At 41.8% G+C, this 11,693-nt stretch overlaps 1 protein-coding gene across 1 annotated transcript; it reads left to right on the top strand.

Moving 5' to 3' along the window:
* Positions 1-102: 102 nt before the first annotated feature.
* On the top strand, positions 103-10,678 carry orc1 (origin recognition complex, subunit 1). Its single transcript, XM_030048754.1, has 18 exons — positions 103-200; positions 360-487; positions 1,723-1,895; positions 2,141-2,582; positions 3,376-3,628; positions 4,360-4,485; positions 5,052-5,114; positions 5,255-5,362; positions 5,659-5,890; positions 6,229-6,335; positions 6,766-6,867; positions 7,060-7,231; positions 7,546-7,653; positions 8,034-8,183; positions 8,362-8,481; positions 8,567-8,736; positions 8,912-8,999; positions 9,521-10,678. Exons 1-18 carry the CDS (start codon positions 103-105, stop codon positions 9,713-9,715), a joined length of 2,835 nt encoding a protein of 944 aa, XP_029904614.1. The 3' UTR covers positions 9,716-10,678.
* The last annotated feature ends 1,015 nt before the right edge of the window (positions 10,679-11,693 follow it).

The following is an 11,693-nucleotide window of genomic DNA, read 5'->3' as shown; positions in this document are numbered from 1 at the left end:
GCAGGAAATTGGTTAAGGCACGCTGTCATTTAGGAGGCCATCTGCCTTTTCCTCCTCTGCATTTAACTTGGTTCCCTCTCAGCTTCACACAGAGAGGCAGTTATGGTGAGATACTTCACCAGGCGGAGAGTGCGACGACACTACAACTGGAAAGGCAAGCAGATCGGTTTTGATAGGAAACTCAAGACCTCTGAATATGGGTGAGGATTTATTTTTCCATCTTCTAACATCTTTTAACGACATGCAGCGTAGTCATCTTCATTTTAAATGTTTTTTTTTATTTGAAAACTATTTTGAGCAGCGATTATTTCGGTTTCTTTACTTAACATAACTTCTGGTTTTCTTTGATCACGTATTAGCTCGTTGGAAATCAGTGTGGAGGGTCTGCCAAGGACCACGGTGATATCCACCGGCCAGCACATTCTCATAGAGGGAGAGGATGACGATAATCCCTTTGTGGCCAAGGTCCTCAAGCTCTTCGGTGATGGTGAGTCACAACAATGGGAAGGGAAATTAGACATGAAGGTTGGGACGGTATGTTTATGTCCCGGTTCGATACTGTCACAATATTTGGGTGCCGATTCGATATGTATTGCGATTTAATGCGATTTTTGTTTTTTTGGAATTGTCCTCTAGTTGGTGGATGTCAGTTTGCATAAAGCTGTGATCATCCTAAAGGTCACAGAAAGTTTATATATTGACATCAGGAATGAAAAATGGTCTCTCCTCAGTGAAATAGCAACTATTGGGTCTAAAATCCACACACATGAGTCAAATTGGGCTCCTTGAATCCACAAGAGTGTCAGCTTTCCAGTCAAAGCCAGTTCATGCAGCTCCAAGACAGTTAAGGCATGTTAAACTGGTTAACACATTTGTACTGCATGGTTTTCACCCCAGATTCCATGGGATAAGCATAAGGTGGATGTGTCTGCAAAGTGGAAACTCACGGCTACCTGTAGAACGTATTTTCATTCAGATATCTGGAGGTCAGAGGTCAAAGAACGTCTTTTAAAATGACCATGCCAGATTTTCCCAACTTTGGAGCAATATTTAGCTGCCTTGTCGACGACCCAGCATGACATACTCTTCTTTAAATTGATTCAGTAATTAATAAAATCAGTTTTAAAAATCGCTGAAAAAAGATTTGCGATACTGCAGTGAATCATTTTTCCCCTTACATCTATTAGAAATGTATGACTTCCTTAAAAAATGACATCCTTGCGATACGACAAAGTGAATGAAATCAATTCTGTTAATGACAAACTGTGAAACTCAGCTAAGCAAGTTAATAATCATTTTCCAAATAACATCGCTCCTGTCATCCCATGTGTCTTTGTGCCATGACCACACCAGCAGCGTGTAAAGATGTAAACACCATGATCAAGGTCCCAGGCTGGGCCAAAATTAATCTCACAATACTCCTAAGAAATAGTTTTGTTGTAGATATCTGCTTATGTATGCAAAATCATACCAAATAATCAAATTGATGTCAATTGCTGCTTTCAGTATAAGCAGAATAAATATTATGTTAATTGATTCATTGTCTTTGAGAAACACAAATGAGAGGAGACTGCTCAAATTTACTCTTGCAAAGCTTGTAACACACAACATTATTAAAAGTTGTTTCTTCTTCGTGCATTGATATAGCATTGGAAAAATACTACTTGGTTGGTGCAGAATATTTTCAGATGCTACCAGTGCACCTCTGACTGTGTCTTTCAGAGAGTGGGAAACAGAAGAAAGCGTCGGTTCAGTGGTATGTGCGTGTGTCAGAAATACCCACAGGCAAGATCAGTTTGCTGGGCCGGGAGCCGCATCCACAGGAGGTCTTCTACTATGAGAGCCGCTCCTGTGTTGATGAGGTTGATGCTGAGTCGATCATCAGCACTGTGCAGGTAAAGCTGAGAGGAAGGGACCTTTACTGTAGGATGAGATTACAATTTAGTTTCCACTTGACAGAACTGAGTTTTGGTACTTTTATTGATTTTCTTTATATCCAAATCCTACTTATTTTGACAGAATCAAGTTTACTTTCTGTGAATTCTATACTCTTTCCTTTTTTTTTTTTTGGCTTATTGTGTAGGTAAAGATGTGTTAAATTTCTTCTTGTTCTTGATAACTGCTCTCCTGTTGCCCAAAGGTCAAATACATCCCGGGAGCAGATCCATTTCCAGAGTCTGACAGCAAGGACACTCTGTACGTGAAGCTCTCGTGGGATATGAAGACTTTTAAGGTTCTAGACCCTGTCCTGATGGAAGACGCTGCTCAACCCACTCCTGCTTCCACTCCTCCTCGTCCCAAATCGGCCCTGCCTCCCTCCCCTCCCTGCTCCCCTCCTGCAGCGGCTCCAGTGTCCCAAGGCCGCGCCCGGCGCGCTCTACCCACCCCGGATCCCACAGTCATGCGTAGAGCTTCCTCCGTGGCCCACAGCAGGGGCACCATGAGCGCAGGCAAGATAGGCACCACTGAGGCAGAGTCCCTGCACTCCGCCTCCAAGCTGTCGGCCTCAAAATGTTTGAGCGCCAAGAGGAGGGCCGGCATCAGCAGGACACCAGGCACACGCAAGAAGCTGGAGCTCGGCAGTGAGTGGACACCATTTAGATTTTTTATTTTCCCAGTGTCCGTTGTTTGAGTATTAATATTGATACGTAATGGACATGTGGATTAACAAGCCATCTCAGTATCAGCAGTTATGCGTCTATGTAGCTACTGAGTGAATTTTAAGCAAACATTGGAATTTTTCCCCAAAAAAAACACATCATGATTGAGCTGACAAATTTGTTTTAAGAAGTGCATTGTATCTTTACCAAATTAACAAAATCCACATCAAGCAATCATCTAAACAGCTAATTTTATTGTAAATTTCAATTTCTATGCAGCCCCTCCAATTCAACACATAATTTGCGAAACCCATGTAATGATAAATATTGCTCAGATGTAAATGTCCTGGGCTCATTATAATAAATATGGCATGTAAACAAAATGCATCAAAGTTAGAGCTATGAAAGGCCACAGTAGTCAGCAGTTTTAAATCTCAAAAGGCAGAGCAGTGAAGTCTTGCAGAGGGTTGTTGCAGAAATTTCTGCTGTGAATGTTTTTTCTTGTTTTGTTCCTTATTCCTCACATTGACAATGGAAGTAATAAAAATAAAATTGGTATTGGCGTGAAGTTATGAAGCACTTTTGCAAAAAGAAAAAGGGTTAAACTGCTTTAAATTTACATGGCTTGGCTGTAAGAACCCATGAAAGACCCTAAAAAATATTTTCGCCATTGAAATATTTTCCCCACTTTTTTCAACATTTCAGACTTTCTTTTTTTTTTTTTTTTTTCTTTTGTACACATTACATTCCTGAAAATGCACCTTTTCCCCATCAGGTCCAGGGAAGATGATGACCCAGGACGATATAGTCATCCAGCTGCTCGATGAAGAGCTGGAGTCTGAGGTGGTTCTAGCCCACAGACTGCCATCCTCCCCTCCACAGGCCCTGCCCCTGTCCCACAGCCTGACCCCCACGAAGGCGGCCCATAGCTCTGCTGCCTCTCAGGATGTGTTCCGGCTCAAGCCCTACACCATCAGCATGAGCACTGAAGCTAGTCTGTCCTCGTCTGTCAAACATGACTCCACTAGGTACAGGTGACACATAACACACATTCACACACACACAGCATCTAATAGTGCTTAAGCATGGATAAAAAGCATTTAACAGTGAGTGCTAGGTAGATGTATACCTTATTGCAGACAGACACTTCATGCTGTCAGCTTCTGAAAATCCTGTTTGGTGTTCACATTACTGAATTCCAGTTCATGTTTGTCCCCATGTTCGATTTTGCCTTTCCATAGGAAGCTGTCTCTCTCCTGCCTAACTGCACTACATGCTCAATTATATAGAAATACAAGAGTAAAATGCAGTATATAATAGTATTGTTTTTTCGGTGCTGCTGTCACAACAAATACAGTCATTGATGAAATAAAGGGGTGGACTCTTGCACTATGAATCCAGATGCATAGTGGGATGTTTCCAGTATTTTTCCTGGGTACCTGGGCACTATTTTTTTCACCATGACTATTGGGGACAAAAATCTATGAAATTTCAGCCAGCAGCCACAAAACGGACTGCAATGAAATCTAACTTTTTTGACACGTGCAAATGCCCCATTTAATTACATTGCAGCCCATTTTGTGGCGACTGGCTGAAGCAGTCTAGCTCAATACTGGTCCAATTCCAAAAAAAAAAAGTCCCTGTCAGTGTTTTAGACCCCATCAGGTTGAGAAATACAGGAATTATCCTTTAAGTTACGCTGGCTGTGTCATGTGTTGTCCCTCTGGTGTAAAGTTAGACACACTGGTCCGTCTTCCAGGGAACTGTTGGATAAGAGTCCCCTGGAGGATGGGATACTGGAGGCAGGGCTACCAATAGGCTCTGCCCAGACCCCAAGGAGGAGAAAAGCCACACCTAGGAGAAAGTATGCCACCAGAGGGCAGAAGTGAGTCAGCCGTTGCAGGCATGCTGGCTGGAACACAATTTGAATGCCTGCTTGTCGCCAAGCTGGACAAATCAAGGAGTGGACAGAAATTTCAGTGGGGTGCACAACAGGAGCAGTGAGGACTGAATGATTTGGTCATGTCCTCTCCCCCTAGTTTATTGGCTCCTGCAATTCCCTCCAACAAAGTCCACTCCTGTATTTTCCCTCTAGGCTCCTGCTGGCTTCCAGACCACAGGGGGTTAAGTTTGGGGCACACAGTGGGTGTCATAGCTCAATGCACATAGGTGTTTTTTTTTTGTTTGTTTGTTTGTTTGTCGACATTTTGGTGCAAGTCTGATTTTTTTCTCATTGTTTTTTAAGGTGTGGTTCTGAGCTCTGAACTCACAGCATTGTGCATGTTAGTGCATGGTGTCACAAGTTTGTAAAGTATCTGTATGCAGTGCACATACTGGCATTACCGACTTTAAACAGGGTGTGTTACAGCACTAAATGTGTTATAGCACTCGCTTTTCTGCAATGAGCTGCTTAAAATCACACCAAATCTCTCTCTCTTTCTCTATCTCTAGAGCTACCACTCCCTCCCGAAGGAAAGACTTGAAAGCCATTAAGGAACCTTCCCTGGGAGTGCTGTGAGTACCTGCATAAGTCACTGCCAAGACTACTCTGACACTGGATTTGCACCACTAGGCTAATTATTTTTATATGTGCAATATAACTGAATTCAGTGTATACCTTCCCTGCTCACACTTTGTCGGTCTGGCGTTCACAGGCCTGAGGTGGACAATGAGAATTCTCCCATGCTGCCAACCGCCATGACACCAAGGAGCTCCAAGAGGAAGTCAGCCCAGCTGGTGTCTTCACGCATCAGGAGGCAGCTGTAGGTGCTCTCAGTGATTTTAAAAGTCATTGATCATACATTTTGCAGGGATAGGAAGACCTGCAGCTTCAATCCCCATTTGACTGTGAGCCGCTAATTCATTTGGCTGCCGTACTTAAGAGATTATGGAAGGGAATATTATTATTCACCATTTAAATTAGGCACCAACAACACATACTCCTTAAGTTTGGTTAAAAAAAAAAAAAAAAAAATTAGAATGTAACCAATAATCTTGTAGGAAAATTCAATTTTATACATTCAAAGCACTGAGGTTTGCTATGTATTATGTATGTTAGGGGCACCCAGCTGGACTTTAACTCAGACGGGGAGGATGATGAAGAATTTCTCCCATCAAAGAAGGAGCTACAAAGCAGCAGTGAGGATGAGGAGGAAGAAGAAAAGGTGGATAGTGACGAGGAAGTTGCGGTAAAAAAGAGCAAACGAGGTGCAGCAGGTTCTCGTACCCCTCGCTCCACACAGAAGACCCGCTCCTCGACCAGGACTCCACGCAAAACCCCCAGCAAGAAGGTACCGTCTCGCCACATGTTCCTCTTTAAAACTTTTCTTTCACATTTTGAGCAAATATTTTATTGTTTTTTACATTCAGTATTATAGCTTCCACGTTAGTTTTATATAGTTTGTCTGTTATTTAAGAGACTTGCGGTATGAGGTGAAACAAAGAACTCCTTCAGCTCTTTATGATTTGAGAATTTTGAGAAATTAGGAGAAAACAAATTGCCCATATAGGAATGACATCATCAAGCTCCCATCCACTTTGTGCTGTTGGATGGTTATGAAATGACAGCAGATCAAAAGACTAACATCTTTGTCACCTTTTCCGTTGTATCTTTGACCTCTGTTGTCAGACCACACCTAATACACCAAGGACACCTCGTCATATCACACCCAGTATCCCCAGCCGCTCCCTGCCAGCCAGACAGCCTGCAAATGTTCTAGAGGAGGCCAGGACAAGGTGAGAAGGAGAATTCAGATGGGAATTAATGGTCAATAATCCTGAACCCGTAGCAGGACCTTTTTAAAAATATGCGTCAGTCTAAATAATACTGATTTGAACTGATTGAGTTGTATGTGTAGGATTACATCTTTTGGGGAATGTGCCCAGTAAAAGTTGGACATGCAAACCGGGTGCAAACATTAGAAAGGCGACTTGTGCCCAGGATTTGTTGGCCTAAAACCAGTAATTATGGCAGGACCCTTTTTATATTAAGTTTTTGAAATAATGGTTATTTTGCTTGTTAATTTAAAGTAAATATCTTAGCAGGCACATTCATTCATCACGGTGCCATCACCATGGATGCACAGTGGATGGGGGGTGGAAAAGAAACAAAATGATAGTATATGGAGCACAGGAAACATTTATTGTGTGTTTGTGTTTCCACAAGATTGCACGTGTCCGCCGTGCCAGATTCTCTGCCCTGTCGAGAGCAGGAGTTTCAGGACGTCTACAGCTTTGTGGAGAGCAAGATCATGGATGGCACCGGAGGGTAAGAGGAGGCTTTGACCCATTTCATCCTGATCAACCTGGGTCAAAACATCAACCATGTTTAAGATTTCAAGAATTAAGATATTGAATTGCAACAGTGTCATAAATAATCTAAATTTCTGCGGTGGCATGGCACATTGGCTCTTTTCGTATTTATTGGTGATAGACTTTGATTTATCTTGTTTTATTTCAGGTGTATGTACATCTCTGGTGTCCCGGGCACAGGGAAGACGGCCACAGTACATGAGGTGATGCGCTGCCTGCAGCATGCATCAGACATGGACGAGATCCCTCCATTTCACTTCATTGAGATCAACGGCATGAAGATGACAGACCCTCATCAGGCCTATGTGCAGATTCTACAAGTGAGATCAGAAAAAGAGTGTGCACCAGTATGAGAGAAAAAAACTCTTAAGATCCAGCATACTGCTTTGAGCACAAGGCTTTGTGAGTGTAAGCAAATAATAAAGTCACATGTTCACAACAGAGAATAGCCTGGTCTGGAGAGTGAGCTTTAGAAGATGGTAATCTCGGCATGCAAATATATTATGGCTTCCTAGGCTTGTGCATGGGACAGTACATTTTTTCTTATTGTTTAAATGTCTGAGGAAATGTTTGTTTTCTTTTATCAATTAAACCACCTGTGGCTGTAATCCCTTACCTTGTCTCCCCTGTGCAGAAAATGACCGGCCAGAAGGCCACAGCCGACCACGCAGCAGCTCTGTTGGAGAAGAGGTTCAGCAGCCCTGCACCCAGGAAGGAGACTACCGTCCTGCTCGTGGATGAAGTAAGAACATGGCTATGCATTCATGTGCTAGAAAATTTGCTGTGTAAAGCAAACATTTCCCCGGGGACTGATTTCCAGAGGACACTCCGTTTTCCTCCGCCCAGTTTCAAGTCATCCAAATAGAAAAGTGCTGCTGTATTAAGGAAAATGAATGTGGACGACTTTATTACAATGATGGAATACTGGTGTGAAGAAAGTTTGAACTCTCTGAATGTTAATTTTCATATCATAATGGAATGACTGGAAACCCATAGCTGGATAAAAAGCAGGAAAAATTTTTTATATACATTTTTTCCCCCTCATCCTCTGAAAAGTTGTGTTGATGGGAGATCTTCATCTTAACAGCTGTGGTGTGTTTTTGATATTTCAATGACTTGCAGCTGGACCTGTTGTGGACCAGGAAACAGAACGTGATGTACAACCTGTTTGATTGGCCAACGCGACGCCACGCACGCTTGGTGGTACTGACAATCGCCAACACCATGGACCTGCCGGAGAGAATCATGATCAACAGAGTGGCTAGCAGACTGGTAAGAGCACTGAAGTCTGTCTTAAGGAACTTGGTGGATTTTTTTTTTTTTTTTTTGGAGATTATGCATCCTGAGATGGTTAATTCTGCTTTGTTCCACATGGATCACTCTTTTTAGTGATGAAAAAATGTTAATTGAATTTTCGGTTCAATTTGTTTGTGCATGTGTGTGTTTCCAGGGCTTGACCAGGATGTCATTCCAGCCGTACAGCTTTAAACAGCTGCAGCAGATTATCATGTCCAGACTGAACAAGGTCAAGGCCTTTGAGGAGGATGCGCTCCAGTTGGTATCCCGAAAGGTAACGAGGAGGGGCCCTCATCATCTCATCCAACAAAGCATGAATCCACTCGAGTCAGCTCTGAGTGATCTCTCTACTTTCACAGGTGGCTGCTTTGTCGGGTGACGCCCGTCGCTGTTTGGACATCTGTCGCCGAGCAACTGAGATTTGCGAACATTCCGCCCCCAACCCTTCCTCCACAGGACTAGTGGGAATGAGTCATGTGATGGAGGCGTTGAACGAGATGTTTTCTTCTGCTTACGTTACTGCCATCAAGTGAGATTCTGCCGCGACTGTTGCTCTATTTTTATGATTTAGCTATCAATCAATAGTCAGCGCTTACCTGGATTAGTTTTCATTTCATTTAGTTTTCATTCGTTTTAGAAGTGTGGCTTGAGGATGCGTGTGTAACTGCCGTGAGATAATGCTTACAAGAACTGTGTGTTTTCAGGTGTGCATCGGTTCAGGAACAACTCTTCCTGAGAGCGGTCATCGCTGAGTTTCGACGGTTGGGATTGGAGGAGTCCACGTTCCAGCAGGTTAGTACTCACCCAAGGACAAAATAGTTTAAAAATTCCTGAACTTCCCACCTTGAAAATAATCTCCCCCTTCCTGTGTTATGTTGTGCCTCATCATAGATATACTTGATGTTTATTAGCTCCAACGTTTTGGGCAAAATAACCTTTTCCCCCAAACCGAGACAAGGTGTTGGACACCATTTTCACCTCCGTACATCCAGTGGTTAGCGTTAAAGACTTTAAGTCTATGGGAGTCATTAGCCTAACCTGTCAAAGAGGGAAAAAATAAATCTTACAGCAACTTCAAACCTGTTTTATTTATCTGAAATACACATCTTGGTTTACAAAATGCTAACACAAAATACTACTCATAACAACCAAACCACTACATAGAGGTAAAAATTGTATTGAACATCTTGTTCTCAGTCTGGGTAAGTCAGAGTATTCCTTTAAATCCCTAATACTTACCCATCCTACTTACTGTTACTATCTACTGTCTCACTCATCCAGCGCTCTCTGGTTCCTCTGCCTTCTCTCTTCAGGTGTTTGTGCAGCACCAGGCTCTTTGTCGGGTGGAGGGTCTGCAGCCCATCACTGTGTCGGAGGGCCTGGCCGTGTGCCAGCGTCTTGGAGCCTGCCGTTTACTTCTGCTGGAGCCCAGCCGTCTGGGAGTGCAGCAGCGTGTCCGCCTCAATGTCAGTCAGGATGACATCCTTTATGCCCTCAAAGCGGACTGAAGTGGGCTGACTGTTCAGAGCATCAATTTAAGGATGTTGTTTAAAAAAAAAAAAAAAGTGGACCACATGAGAAAGTAAGCCTTTCGCTGATTGATGGAGGTTTTGGAGTTGAACTGGAGCAGGGCCATCAAGGGTGAAGAAATGCTGTGCACATATAAAATCACCTGACCAAACTAAGAGCTATTGCAGACACAGATGTTTTTTTGTTTTGTTTTTTTACGATTAGAGGATCAGAGTTGGATCCTCAGAAAGCACATCAGCAGGGTTCTGACCTTGTTTTAGCCAAGGAGTCAAATGAGATCTCTCACCACCTGCAGGCTGAGTGTGGTCGGTGCTGTTATAAAGTCATTTTCTCATTTGTTCATGCTTTCATTTGTGGTAAAAATTCCTCTTTCCAGTTAATGTCTGGCACTTGCAGTATTTCAGTACATATGCAGAGGAAATCCTTAGAGAAACTTGATCCTCCAGTTATTTTTACTATACACTTGCCCTCTGCTTGTAAGGTATTTTATGTATCTGGCCCACACATGGGTGCTCCAAAAGAATCTCCATAGCACTTAGGTTTGACTGGAATCCACCCCTTTTTAAAATGGAAACAAAAACCTAAGTTTTTTTTTTTTTTTTTCTCCCAGTGGCCTGCAGAGGAACCAGACAGGTCTGTTCCTTAAGTGATGAAGACAAAGGCTGCAGTCCCTCAGGTGTCAGATTTATGAGATATTTGTCTACTTGAACTTCCCACTTCATCTTAGTTTGATGTTTTTCAAGAACCTGGTTGTCCAAGTCTCATTTTATCTGTTTTTTTTTCTGATGGGAGAGTTTGAGATGTCCCCATTTCATTTGTTTTTATTGGAAAGGTGATGGGTTTTTTTCTCTCTTTTACTCTAACATTTTTAATGTTTCTGTACTGCATGTAATTTTCCTTTCAATTATTGAATATGTAATAAAATTCTATCTTTAATATGACTCCTGTCCTCTGAGCTCTTTCCTAGTAGGTGGAAGGGATTTTTCCCTGCTTCTTTATACTGAGACTTTACTCTGAGAAATTACACTATCAAACAGCAATATTTAGTCAAGCAGACAACAGTTGTGAAGTTGGTGGGGTCGCCATGAAATAAAAGCCATACACATAATATCCAGATAACCTGCAGTTGTGTTATAGAAGACTGGGCACTGATGGACACTTTTTTTAAAAAATAATATCTAAACATTTTGCAGGCATTTGATGTTGTCAAATGTAAAAAAAATTACAGCACATATAGACCTAACCAGCGGAGTTAAATAGGTAAGAGTCATTCCCACAATCTTTTACCAATAGAGGACTGTACAGTAGGCCTGTATGTGCTGAAGTGTGTACAGATGTTTAAATTGCATCGTTGGGTATCAACATGACCTGTTGAGTTTTATAGACAGGAGAAATAAATGTGGTGAAATGGGTTCAGATATATGTTCTGGCTCATATAAATGATATTTATTTTTTAAAAAGCCTGTTGTGTTCCAGTGCAGCTCAGAATGTGCTAAGCGAGGCAGAAGTAGTTACAAGAGTACAATCAGGAGTATTACAAGTATTGTTAAAATAATACAAGGTATATATATAGTGCAATTATCACTTGGGAAAATTTCACTGAACTAAAAAAATGGATGAAAAATCAAGATGTATATGTATAGAACATGGTATTTAATTGGAAATGAAGGGGAAGGGAATCACAAGTAGGACATGATAAAACTCAAAAAGCTTCAGTATGTTGTAGTGTTAGATACTGTATGTGCATCCCAGCACATGAACTATGAACTATGAACTATGAACTATATCAGGAATAAAGAGGACCTAAGAAAAAAACACAATCAGTTACTCTTACACTGCTATGCATCATCTATGATTTTCTGTGTATTCCAAGATTTTTTTTTTTTAACAGATTTGATTGATTTTCAACAGAAACAAGAGTACAATATTAATAATAACCAAAAAAATTGAATAAAC

Source organism: Myripristis murdjan, chromosome 4 (genome assembly GCF_902150065.1).
Source record: "Myripristis murdjan chromosome 4, fMyrMur1.1, whole genome shotgun sequence".
Lineage (NCBI taxonomy): Eukaryota > Metazoa > Chordata > Actinopteri > Holocentriformes > Holocentridae > Myripristis > Myripristis murdjan.
The sequence above is the reverse complement of the archived record's forward strand: the minus strand, read 5'-3'. Positions and strand labels throughout refer to the sequence as shown.